The sequence below is a fragment of the Coregonus lavaretus genome (assembly GCF_964263955.1).
Source record: "Coregonus lavaretus genome assembly, chromosome: 17".
Taxonomy (NCBI): Eukaryota; Metazoa; Chordata; class Actinopteri; order Salmoniformes; family Salmonidae; genus Coregonus; species Coregonus lavaretus.
In genome coordinates, this window is record NC_140004.1 from 50,176,935 (window position 1) to 50,189,406 (window position 12,472).

Below are 12,472 nucleotides of genomic sequence, written 5' to 3' on the forward strand. Positions count from 1 at the left end.
CCTCTCCTCTCCTCTCCCTCTCCTCTACCTCTCCTCTCCCTCTCCTCTCCCTCTCCCTCTCCTCTCCCTCTCCTCTCCCTCTCCTCTCCTCTCCCTCTCTAGTACCACTCCTCTACCTCTCCTCTACCTCTCCCTCTCCTCTCCCTCTCCTCTCCCGCTCCTCTCCTCTCCCTCTCCTCTCCCTCTTCCTCTCCCTCTCCTCTCCCTCTCCCTCTCCTCTTCCTCTACCTCTCCTCTCCCTCTCCTCTACCACTCCTCTCCCTCTAGCTCTCCTCTCCCTCTCCTCTCCCTCTCCTCTCCTCTACCGCTCCTCTACCTCTACCTCTCCTCTCCCTCTCCTCTACCACTCCTCTCCTCAACCTCTCCTCTCCCTCTCCTCTCCCTCTCCTCTCCCTCTCCTCTACCACTCCTCTCCCTCTCCTCTCCTCTACCTCTCCTCTCCCTCTCCTCTCCTCTACCTCTCCTCTCCCTCTCCTCTACCTATCCTCTACCTCTCCTCTCCCTCTCCTCTCCCTCTCCTCTACCTCTCCTCTCCCTCTCCCTCTCCCTCTCCCTCTCCTCTCCTCTCCTCTCCCTCTACTCTCCTCTACCTCTCCTCTCCCTCTCCTCTACCTCTCCTCTACCTCTCCACTACCTCCTCACCTCTACCTCCTCTACCACTCCTCTCCTCTCCCTCTCCTCTACCTCTCCTCTCCCTACCTCTCCTCTACCTCTCCTCTACCTCTCCTCTACCTCTCCCTCTCCCTCTCCTCTACCTCTCCTCTACCTCTCCTCTCCCTCTCCTCTACCTCTCCTCTCCTCTACCTCTCCTCTACCTCTCCCTCTCCCTCTCCTCTCCCTCTCCTCTACCTCTCCTCTCCCTCTCCTCACCCTCTCCTCTCCTCTACCTCTCCTCTACCTCTCCTCTCCCTCTCCTCTACCTCTCCCCTCCCTCTCCTCTACCTCTCCCTCTCCTCTCCCTCTCCTCTACCTCTCCTCTACATCTCCTCTCCCTCTCCCTCTCCTCTCCCACTCCTCTACCACTCCTCTCCTCTCCCTCTCCTCCCCTCTCCCTCTCCTCTCCCTCTCTACTACCACTCCTCTACCTCTCCTCTACCTCTCCTCTCCCTCTTCCTCTCCCTCTCCCTCTCCTCTAACTCTCCTCTACCTCTACCTCTCCTCTCCCTCTCCCTCTCCCTCTCCTCTCCTCTACCGCTCCTCTACCTTTACCTCTCCTCTCCCTCCTCTACCACTCCTCTCCCTCTCCTCTCCTCTCCCTCTCCCTCTCCTCTACCTCTCCTCTACCTCTCCTCTACCTCTCCTCTACCACCCCTCTCCTCTCCCTCTCCTCTACCTCTCCTCTCCCTCTCCTCTCCCTCTACCACCCCTCTCCTCTCCCTCTCCTCTCCCTCTCCTCTACCTCTCCTCGCCTCTCCCTCTCCTCTACCTCTCCTCTACCTCTCCTCTACCTCTCCTCTACCTCTCCCTCTCCTCTACCTCTCCTCTACCTCTCCCTCTCCTCTCCCTCTCCCTCTCCTCTACCTCTACCTCTCCTCTACCTCTCCCTCTCCTCTACCTCTCCTCTCCCTCTCCTCTACCTCTCTTCTACCTCTCCTCTACCTCTCCTCTCCCTCTCCTCTACCTCTCCTCTACCTCTCCTCTACCCCTCCATCTCCTCTCCCTCTCCTCTCCCTCTCCCTCTCCTCTCCCTCTCCTCTACCTCTCCCTCTCCTCTCCCACTCCTCTACCACTCCTCTCCTCTCCCTCTCCTCTACCTCTCCTCTACCTCTCCTCTCCCTCTCCTCTACCTCTCCCTCTCCTCTCCTCTCCTCTCCTCTCCCTCTCCTCTACCTCTCCTCTCCTCTCCCTCTCTAGTACCACTCCTCTACCTCTCCTCTACCTCTCCCTCTCCTCTCCCTCTCCTCTCCCGCTCCTCTCCTCTCCCTCTCCTCTCCCTCTTCCTCTCCCTCTCCTCTCCTCTCCTCTCCCTCTCCCTCTCCTCTCCTCTCCCTCTCCCTCTCCCTCTCCTCTACCTCTCCTCTTCCTCTACCTCTCCTCTCCCTCTCCTCTACCACTCCTCTCCCTCTAGCTCTCCTCTCCCTCTCCTCTCCCTCTCCTCTCCTCTACCGCTCCTCTACCTCTCCTCTCCCTCTCCTCTACCACTCCTCTCCCTCTCCTCTCCCTCTCCTCTACCTCTCCTCTACCTCTCCTCTCCCTCTCCTCTCCCTCTCCTCTCCCTCTCCTCTACCACTCCTCTCCCTCTCCTCTCCCTCTCCTCTACCTCTCCTCTACCTCTCCTCTCCTCTACCACCCCTCTCCTCTTCCTCTCCTCTCCCTCTCCTCTACCTCTCCTCTACCTCTCCTCTCCCTCTCCTCTCCCTCTACCACCCCTCTCCTCTACCTCTCCTCTCCCTCTCCTCTACCTCTCCTCGCCTCTCCCTCTCCTCTCCCTCTCCACTACCTCTCCTCTCCTCTACCTCTCCTCTACCTCTCCCTCTCCTCTACCTCTCCCTCTCCTCTCCCTCTCCTCTACCTCTCCCTCTCCCTCTCCTCTCCTCTACCTCTCCTCTCCCTCTCCTCTACCTCTCCTCTACCTCTCCTCTCCTCTACCTCTCCTCTACCTCACCTCTCCTCTACCTCTCCCTCTCCTCTCCCTCTCCTCTACCTCTCCTCTCCTTTCCTCTCCCTCTCCTCTACCTCTCCTCTACCTCTCCCTCTCCTCTACCTCTCCTCTCCCTCTCCTCTCCCTCTCCTCTACCTCTCCTCTACCTCTCCCTCTCCTCTACCTCTCCTCTCCCTCTACCTCTCCTCTCCCTCTCCTCTACCCCTCCCTCTCCTCTACCTCTCCTCTACCTCTCCCTCTCCCTCACCTCTCCCTCTCCTCTCCCACTCCTCTACCACTCCTCTCCCTCTCCTCTCCCTCTCCTCTACCTCTCCTCTCCCTCTCCTCTACCTCTCCCTCTCCTCTACCTCTCCCTCTCCCTCTCCCTCTCCTCTCCTCTACCTCTCCTCTCCCTCTCCTCTCCTCTCCTCTCCCTCTCTAGTACCACTCCTCTACCTCTCCTCTACCTCTCCCTCTCCTCTCCCGCTCCTCTCCTCTCCCTCTCCCTCTCCTCTCCTCTCCCTCTCCCTCTCCTCTTCCTCTACCTCTCCTCTCCCTCTCCTCTACCTCCTCTCCCTCTCCTCTACCTCTCCTCTACCACTCCTCTACCTCTCCTTTATTTAACCAGGTAAGCCAGTTGAGAACAAGTTCTCATTTACAACTGAGACCTGGCCAAGATAAAGCAAAGCAGTGCGATAAAAACAACAACACAGAGTTACATAGGGGGTAAACCAAACATAAAGTCAAAAATACAACAGAAAATATATACAGTGGGGAAAATTTTTATTTAGTCAGCCACCAATTGTGCAAGTTCTCCCACTTAAAAAGATGAGAGAGGCCTGTAATTTTCATCATAGGTACATGTCAACTATGACAGACAAAATGAGAAAAGAAAATCCAGAAAATCACATTGTAGGATTTTTAATGAATTTATTTGCAAATTATGGTGGAAAATAAGTATTTGGTCAATAACAAAAGTTTCTCAATACTTTGTTATATACCCTTTGTTGGCAATGACACAGTCAAACGTCTTCACAAGGTTTTCACACACTGTTGCTGGTATTTTGGCCCATTCCTCCATGCAGATCTCCTCTAGAGCAGTGATGTTTTGGGGCTGTCGCTGGGCAACACGGACTTTCAACTCCCTCCAAAGATGTTCTATGGGGTTGAGATCTGGAGACTGGCTAGGCCACTCCAGGATCTTGAAATGCTTCTTACGAAGCCACTCCTACGTTGCCCGGGCGGTGTGTTTGGGATCATTGTCATGCTGAAAGACCCAGCCACGTTTCATCTTCAATGCCCTTGCTGATGGAAGGAGGTTTTCACTCAAAATCTCACGATACATGGCCCCATTCATTCTTTCCTTTACACGGATCAGTCGTCCTGGTCCCTTTGCAGAAAAACAGCCCCAAAGCATGATGTTTCCACCCCCATGCTTCACAGTAGGTATGGTGTTCTTTGGATGCAACTCAGCATTCTTTGTCCTCCAAACACGACGAGTTGAGTTTTTACCAAAAAGTTATATTTTGGTTTCATCTGACCATATGACATTCTCCCAATCCTCTTCTGGATCATCCAAATGCACTCTAGCAAACATCAGACGGGCCTGGACATGTACTGTCTTAAGCAGGGGGACACGTCTGGCACTGCAGGATTTGAGTCCCTGGCTGCGTAGTGTGTTACTGATGGTAGGCTTTGTTACTTTGGTCCCAGCTCTCTGCAGGTCATTCACTAGGTCCCCCCGTGTGGTTCTGGGATTTTTGCTCACCGTTCTTGTGATCATTTTGACCCCACGGGGTGAGATCTTGCGTGGAGCCCCAGATCGAGGGGGATTATCAGTGGTCTTGTATGTCTTCCATTTCCTAATAATTGCTCCCACAGTTGATTTCTTCAAACCAAGCTGCTTACCTATTGCAGATTCAGTCTTCCCAGCCTGGTGCAGGTCTACAATTTTGTTTCTGGTGTCCTTTGACAGCTCTCTGGTCTTGGCCATAGTGGAGTTTGGAGTGTGACTGTTTGAGGTTGTAGACAGGTGTCTTTTATACTGATAACAAGTTCAAACAGGTGCCATTAATACAGGTAACGAGTAGAGGACAGAGGAGCCGTTACAGGTCTGTGAGAGCCAGAAATCTTGCTTGTTTGTAGGTGACCAAATACTTATTTTCCACCATAATTTGCAAATAAATTCATTAAAAATCCTACAATGTGATTTTCTGGAGAATAAAAATCTCAATTTGTCTGTCATAGTTGACGTGTACCTATGATTAAAATTACAGAGAACTTGCACAATTGGTGGCTGACTAAATACTTTTTCCCCCACTGTATACAGTGTGTGCGAATGTAGTATGTTATGGAGGTAAGGCAATAAATAGGCCATAGTGCAAATAGTTACAATTTCATATTAACACTGGAATGATAGATGTGCAAAAGATGATGTGCAAATAGAGATACTGGGGTGCAAATTAGCAAAATAAATAACAATATGGGGATGAGGTAGTTGGGTGGGCTAATTTCAGATGGGCTGTGTACAGGTGCAGTGATCAGTAAGCTGCTCTGACAACTGATGCTTAAAGTTAGTGAGGGAGATAAGAGTCTCCAGCTTCAGAGATTTTTGCAGTTCGTTCCAGTCATTGGCAGCAGAGAACTGGAAGGAATGGCGGCCAAAGGAGGTGTTGGCTTCGGGGATGACCAGTGAGATATATCTGCTGGAACGCATACTACAGGTGGGTGTTGCTATGGTGACCAATGAGCTAAGATAAGGCGGGGATTTTCCTAGCAGTGATTTATAGATGACCTGGAGCCAGTGGGTTTGGCGACAGTATATGTAGTGAGGGCCAGCCAACGAGAGCGTACAGGTCACAGTGGTGGGTAGTATATGGGGCTTTGGTGACAAAATGGATGGCACTGTGATAGACTACATCCAATTTGCTGAGTAGAGTGTTGGAGGCTATTTTGTAAATGACATCGCCGAAGTCAAGGATCGGTAGGATAGTCAGTTTTACGAGGGCATGTTTGGCAGCATGAGTGAAGGAGGCTTTGTTGCGAAATAGGAAGCCGATTCTAGATCTAACTTTTGATTGGAGATTCTTAATGTGAGTCTGGAAGGAGAGTTTACAGTCTAACCAGACACCTAGGTATTTGTAGTTGTCCACATACTCTAGGTCAGACCCGCCGAGAGTAGTGATTCTAGTCAGGTGGCGGGTGCAAGCAGCGTTTGGTTGAAGAGAATGCATTTAGTTTTACTAGTGTTTAAGGGCAGTTGGAGGCTACAGAAGGAGTGTTGTATGGCGTTGAAGCTCGTTTGGAGGTTTGTTAACACAGTGTCCAATGAAGGGCCAGATGTATACAAAATGGTGTCGTCCGCATAGAGGTAGATCCGAGCGTCACCAGCAGCAAGAGCGACATCATTGATATACACAGAGAATAGAGTCGGCCCGAGAGTTGAACCCTGTGGCACCCCCATAGAGACTGCCATAGGTCCAGACAACAGGCCCTCCGATTTGACACATTGAACTCTATCTGAGAAGTAGTTGGTGAACCAGGCGAGGCAGTCATTTGAGAAACCAAGGCTATTTAGTCTGCCAATAAGAATGCGGTGGTTGACAGTCGAAAGCCTTGGCCAGGTCGATGAAGACGGCTGCACAGTACTGTCTTTTATCAATCGCGGTTATAATATCGTTTAGGACCTTGAGCGTGGCTGAAGTGCACCCATGACCAGCTCGGAAACCGGATTGCATAGCGGAGAAGGTACGGTGGGATTCAAAATGGTCGGTGATCTGTTTGTTAACTTGGCTTTCAAATACTTTCGAAAGGCAGGGCAGGATGGATATAGGTCTGTAACCGTTTGGATGTAGAGTGTCACCCCCTTTGAAGAGGGGGATGACCGCGGCAGCTTTCCAATCTCTGGGGATCTCAGACGTTACGAAAGAGAGGTTGAACAGGCTAGTAAGAGGGGTTGCGACAATTTCTGTGGCTAATTTTAGAAAGAAAGGGTCCAGATTGTCTAGCCCAGGTGATATGAAGGGGTCCAGATTTTTCAGCTCTTTCAGAACATCAGCTGTCTGAATTTGTGTGAAGGAGAAGCGGGGGGGCATGGCAGGTTGCAGCGGAGGGTGCAGAGCTAGTAGCCGGGGTAGTGGTAGCCAGGTGGAAAGCATGGCCAGCCGTAGCAAAATGCTTGTTGAAATTCTTGATTATTGTAGATTTATCAGTAGTGACAGTGTTTCCTAGCCTCAGTGCAGTGGGCAGCTGGGAGGAGGTGCTCTTATTCTCTATGGACTTTACAGTGTCCCAAAACCTTTTGGAGTTAGTGCTACAGGATGCTAATTTCTGTTTGAAAAAGCTAGCCTTTGCTTTCCTAACTGATTGTGTATATTGGTTCCTGACTTCCTTGAAAAGTTGCATATCGCAGGGGCAGTTCGATGCTAAAGCAGTACACCACAGGATGTTTTTGTGCTGGTCAAGGGCAGTCAAGTCTGAGTAGAACCAGGGGCTATATCTGTTCTTAGTTCTGAATTTTTTGAATGGGGCATGCTTATTTAAGATTGAGAGGAAAGCATTTTAAAGAACAACCAGGCATCCTCTACTGACAGAATGAGGTCAATATCCATCCAGGATACCCGGGCCAGGTCATTTAGAAAGGCCTGCTCGCTAAAGTGTTTTAGGGAGCGTTTGACAGTGATGAGGGGTGGTCGTTTGACCGTGGACCCATTACGGACGCAGGCAATAAGGCAGTGATCGCTGAGATCCTGGTTGAAGACAGCGGAGGTGTATTTAGAGGGTAAATTAGGATGATATCTATGAGGATGCCCATGTTTACGGATTTAGGGTTGTACCTGGTAGGTTCGTTGATCATTTGTGTGAGATTGAGGGCATCTAGTTTAGATTGTAGGTTGGCCGCGGTGTTAAACATATCCCAGTTTAGGTCACCAAGCAGTATGAACTCTGAGGATAGATGGGGGGGCAATCAGTTCACATATGGTGTCCAGGGCACAGCTCGGGGCAGAGGGGGGTCTGTAGCAAGCGGCAACAGTGAGAGACTTATTTCTGGAAAGGTGGATTTTTAAAAGTAGAAGCTCAAACTGTATGGGCACAGACCTGGATAGTATGATAGAGCTCTGCAGGCTATCTCTACAGTAGATTGCAATCCCACCCCATTTGGCAGTTCTATCGAGACGGAAAATGTCGTAGTTGGGGATGGACATTTCTGAATTGTTGGTGGATTTCCTAAGCCAGGATTCAGACACTGCTAGAACATCAGGGTTGGCGGAGTGTGCTAACGCAGTGAATAACTCAAATTTATGGAGGAGGCTCATGGTGTTAACGTGCAAGAAACCAAGGCTTTTACGGTTACATAAGTCAACAAATGATAACGCCTGGGGAGTAGAAGTGATACTGGGGGCTACAGGGCCTGGGTTAACCTCTACATCACCAGAGGAACAGAGGAGGAGTAGAATAAGGATATGGCTAAAGGCTTTAAGAACTGGTCTTCTATTGCGTTGGGTACAGAGAAAAAAAGGGGCAGATTTCCAGGCGTTGTAGAATAGATTCAGGGCATTATGTACAGACAAGGATATGGAAGGATATGAGTACAGTGGAGGTAAAGCGTTGGGTAACGATGAAGGAGACAGCATCACTGGAGGCACCGATTGAGTCGGTCTCCACGTGTATGGGGGGTGGGACAAAGGAGCTATCTGAGGCAGGTTGAGCAGGACTGGGGGCTCTACAGTGAAATAGTACAATAAGAACTAACCCGAAACAGCAATAGGCAAGGCATATTGACATGGGAGAGAGGCATAAAGCAATCACAGGTGTTATTCGAGAGAGCTAAGACAACAGCTGGTAATGGCGACAAAGTTTGGGCTGAGGCTAAACATAAACAGGATGTGGTACCGTTTAAAGGAACAGTCCAGCAGGCATCAGCTGTATAGCTGAGTTATCATAAGGACCGGTGAACAGCAATAGGAGAGCTCGGAGGTAGTTCGGGGGCTGCTACAGCACTGGCGGACAAGATGCACGGCTTGCGTGTGCTAGCGGGCCGGGGCTAGCAGATGGATCTTCGTGGTCGACGTCATAACGGGAAGCCTGTTGAAACCACATCAGACAATTTCGTCGGCAGGCCAGTCGTGTTGGATCGGCGGAGCTCCGTGTCAACACTAGGAGGTCTCGTCCGGTTGACAGAGAGGTAGATAGCCAGGAGATGGGCCTGGCTCGAGGCTAGCTCAAGGCTAACTGGTGCTTGCTAAGGGGCAATGGTAATTAGCCAATGACAACAGCCATTCGGTTGCAGCTAGCTGGTTGCGATGATCCGGCTCTAGGTTCCATTGATTCCGGCAAAAAATCCGACATGCTCTGGGTCGATAGCACGCTGTGCAGACTGGCCGACAAATTGGCCAGACTAGAGCTAGAGCTGGCTGGTGGGTAGTGCAGGCCATGGACAATGGTTTAGACCGCTAATGGTGGCTAATAGCAAGTAGCTAGCTAGCTGGCTACAACAGCCATTCGGTTGCAGCTAGCTAGTTGCAATGATCCAGCGCTAGGGTCCAGTGATTCCGGCAGAAAATCTGATATGCTCTGGGTCGATAGCACGCTGTGCAGACTGGCCGACAAATTGTCCAGGCTAGAGCTAGTGCTGGCTGGTGGGTAGTGCAGGCCATGGACAATGGTGAAGACGCTAACGGTGGCTAATAGCAAGTTGCCGCTAGACTAGTTTCAGCTTAAGGTTCTTGATAAAAGTTATAAAGAAATAATATAATCCTTTCCACGTTGGGTGAGGTGGGTTGCAGGAAAGTATATTTAGTTAAAGAATGAAAAGTAAAATTGAGAAATAAATAGAAAATAGACCAAAAAAATTAAAACTGGCTCAAGTATTTTTAGCCAGATCCTTAATTGGTATGTCAAATTGTATGTACCTTTTGATGGCATAGAAGGCCCTTCTTGCCTTGTCTCTCAGATCTTTCACAGATTTGTGGAAGTTACCTGTGGCGCTGATGTTTAGGTCGAGGTATGTATCGTTTTTTGTGTGCTCTAGGGCAATGGTGTCTAGATGGAATTTGTATTTGTGGTCCTGGCAACTGGACCTTTTTTGGAACACCATTATTTGTGTCTTACTGAGATTTACTGTCAGGGCCCAGGTATGACAGAATCTGTGCAGAAGATCTAGGTGCTGCTGTAGGCCCTCCTTGGTTGGAGACAGAAGCACCAGATCATCAGCAAACAGTAGACATTTGACTTCAGATTCTAGTATGGTGAGGCCGGGTGCTGCAGACTGTTCTAGTGCCCTTGCCAATTCGTTGATATATGTGTTGAAGAGGGTGGGGCTTAAACTGCATCCCTGTCTCACCCCACGGCCCTGTGGAAAGAAATGTGTGTGTTTTTTGCCAATTTTAACCGCACACTTGTCGTTTGTGTACATGGATTTTATAATGTTGTATGTTTTTCCCTCAACACCACTTTCCTTCAATTTGTATAGCAGACCCTCATACCAAATTGAGTCAAAATATTTTTTGAAATCAACAAAGCATGAGAAGAGTTTGCCTTTGATGTGGTTTGTTTGTTTGTCAATTAGGGTGTGCAGGGTGACTACGTGGTCTGTCATACGGTAATTTGGTAAAAAGCCAATTTGACATTTGCTCAGTACATTGTTTTCACTGAGGAAATGTACAAGTCTGCTGTTAATGATAATGCAGACGATTTCCCAAGGTTTCTATTGATGCATATCCCACGGTAGTTATTGGGGTCAAATCTGTCTCCACTTTTGTGGATTGGGGTGATCAGTCCTTGGTTCCAAATATTGGGGAAGATGCCAGAGCTAAGGATGATGTTAAAGAGTTTAAGTATAGCTAACTGGAATTTGTGGTCTGTATATTTTATCATTTCATTTAGGATACCATCAACACCACAGGCCTTTTTGGGTTGTAGGGTTTGTATTTTGTCCTGTAGTTCATTCAATGTAATTGGAGAATCCAGTGGGTTCTGGTAGTCTTTAATAGTTGATTCTAAGATTTGTATTGGATCATGTATATATTTTTGCTGTTTGTTCTTTGTTATAGGGCCAAAAAGATTGGAGAAGTGGTTTATCCATACATCTCCGTTTTGGATAGATAACTCTTCGTGTTGTTGTTTGTTTAGTGTTTTCCAATTTTCCCAGAAAAATACTGTTTAGGTTTTCCACTGCCAAGTTTACACCTTCACTATTAATGAACGTTTTGTCCAGGAAGTCTAAAAGGGATTGAATTTGTTGTTGCCTAATTGTTTTTTTGGTAGGTTTCCACACTACTTTCCTTCCATCTATAGCATTTCTTAATATTATTCAGTTCCTTTGGCTTTGATGCCTCATGATTGAGTATTGCTCTGTTCAAGTAGACTGTGATTTGTCTGTGGTCTGATAGGGGTGTGGGCTGACTGTGAACGTTCTGAGAGACTCTGGGTTGAGGTCAGTGATAAAGTAGTCTACAGTACTACTGCCAAGAGATGAGCTATAGGTGTACCTACCGTAGGAGTCCCCTCGAAGCCTACCATTGACTATGTACAGACCCAGCGTGGGACAGAGCTGCAGGAGTTGCGACCCGTTTTTGTTGGTTATGTTGTCGTAGTTGTGCCTAGGGGGGCATATGGGGGAGGGAATGCTGTCAGCTCCAGGTAGGTGTTTGTCCCCCTGTGTGCTGAGGGTGACAGGTTCTTGTCCAGTTCTGGCATTTAGGTCACCACAGACTAGTACATGTCCCTGGGCCTGGAAATGATTGATTTCCCCCTCCAGGATGGAGAAGCTGTCTTCATTAAAGTATGGGGATTCTAGTGGGGGGATATAGGTAGCACACAGGAGGACATTTTCTCTGTTGAGATTATTTCCTTTCAAATTTCTAGCCAAATGTAAAATGTTCCTGTTTTGATTAATTGAATAGTGAGTTAGGTCTGCTCTATACCAAATTAGCATACCCCCTGAGACCCTTCCCTGTTTTACTCCTGGTAGTTTGGTGGATGGGACTACCAGCTCTCTGTAACCTAGAGGGCAACCAGTGGGTCCATCTCCTCTATACCATGTTTCTTGTAGGATGACAATGTCTGTATTTCAGATTTATTTGATGAAGTCCAGGTTCCTGCTCTTTAGGCCAAAGGCAGATGACCTCAGGCCTTGTATATTCCAGGATGAGATAGTGAAGGTGTTGTGTTCCATAAAGTGTCTAATGTTGTTAGTCGTGTGGTTTGGCCTCAGACCAGTAAGTGTGAGCAGAGCCTGCTGAGCATCTGGTACATGCCATTGTCTTGGGCTAGTGTAAGAGTGGGGGTTGGGCCTGTTTGCCTGCTCACGGCCTGGGCGTATGTATGACTTTCATGTTGAGGCCCTCTTTGTTGGAGTGGGGGGCATGGGGTGGGAAGGAGGGGCATAGGTCTGATCTGAGGGGGCCTATATGGGGTGTGGGCATGGCTGGTTTGGGGGGGTGTGTGGATGTGGCTGGTGGTGCTGTGGTCTGGATGTAGGTCCTCTCGGCGTGGCTCCTATATGTGTAGGTCCGGGGGGGGGTCCCGCTGGTCTGGGAGAGTGTCTGTTGATCTGTTGCTCCTGTGTGAGGTGTTGGGGCTGCGGTTGAGGGCGATATCCTTTAGAGTCCTGGAGAAGGTGGGCACTGCTGCCTTGTATAGGTGGACCTGGTCGTAAAGGCTGTTCAAGTCCAGGGTGGAGTGATGGGCCAGGTAGACATTTGGTTTGAGGCACAGTCACAGGAAATGCTTGCGCTTACCCGCTGTATGGTAGCAGGGTGGAAGTATTTTCATGGTAGCAGGGTGGAGATAACCACTTGTGCGTTGAGGAAAGTAGAAGCAGCTTTTGCAATCACTCTCTTGAGTGCTGTGGCCACCCTTTCCTGCTGTGTTCTCAGGTATGTGTTTTAT

The 12,472-nt window shown here is 49.2% G+C and overlaps 1 protein-coding gene across 1 annotated transcript in view; it reads left to right on the forward strand.

The window, feature by feature from the left end:
- The window catches only part of smarca2 (SWI/SNF related BAF chromatin remodeling complex subunit ATPase 2), a gene marked incomplete at its 3' end in the record, with an annotated part of 187,846 nt that extends 175,713 nt beyond the window's left edge, over positions 1–12,133 (forward strand). Inside the window, exon 34 of the mRNA XM_084180431.1 lies at positions 12,092–12,133. Within this exon, the coding sequence (XP_084036557.1) occupies positions 12,092–12,133 (42 nt within the window). The remainder of the gene's footprint in view (positions 1–12,091) is intronic.
- Between the last annotated feature and the right edge of the window lie 339 nt (positions 12,134–12,472).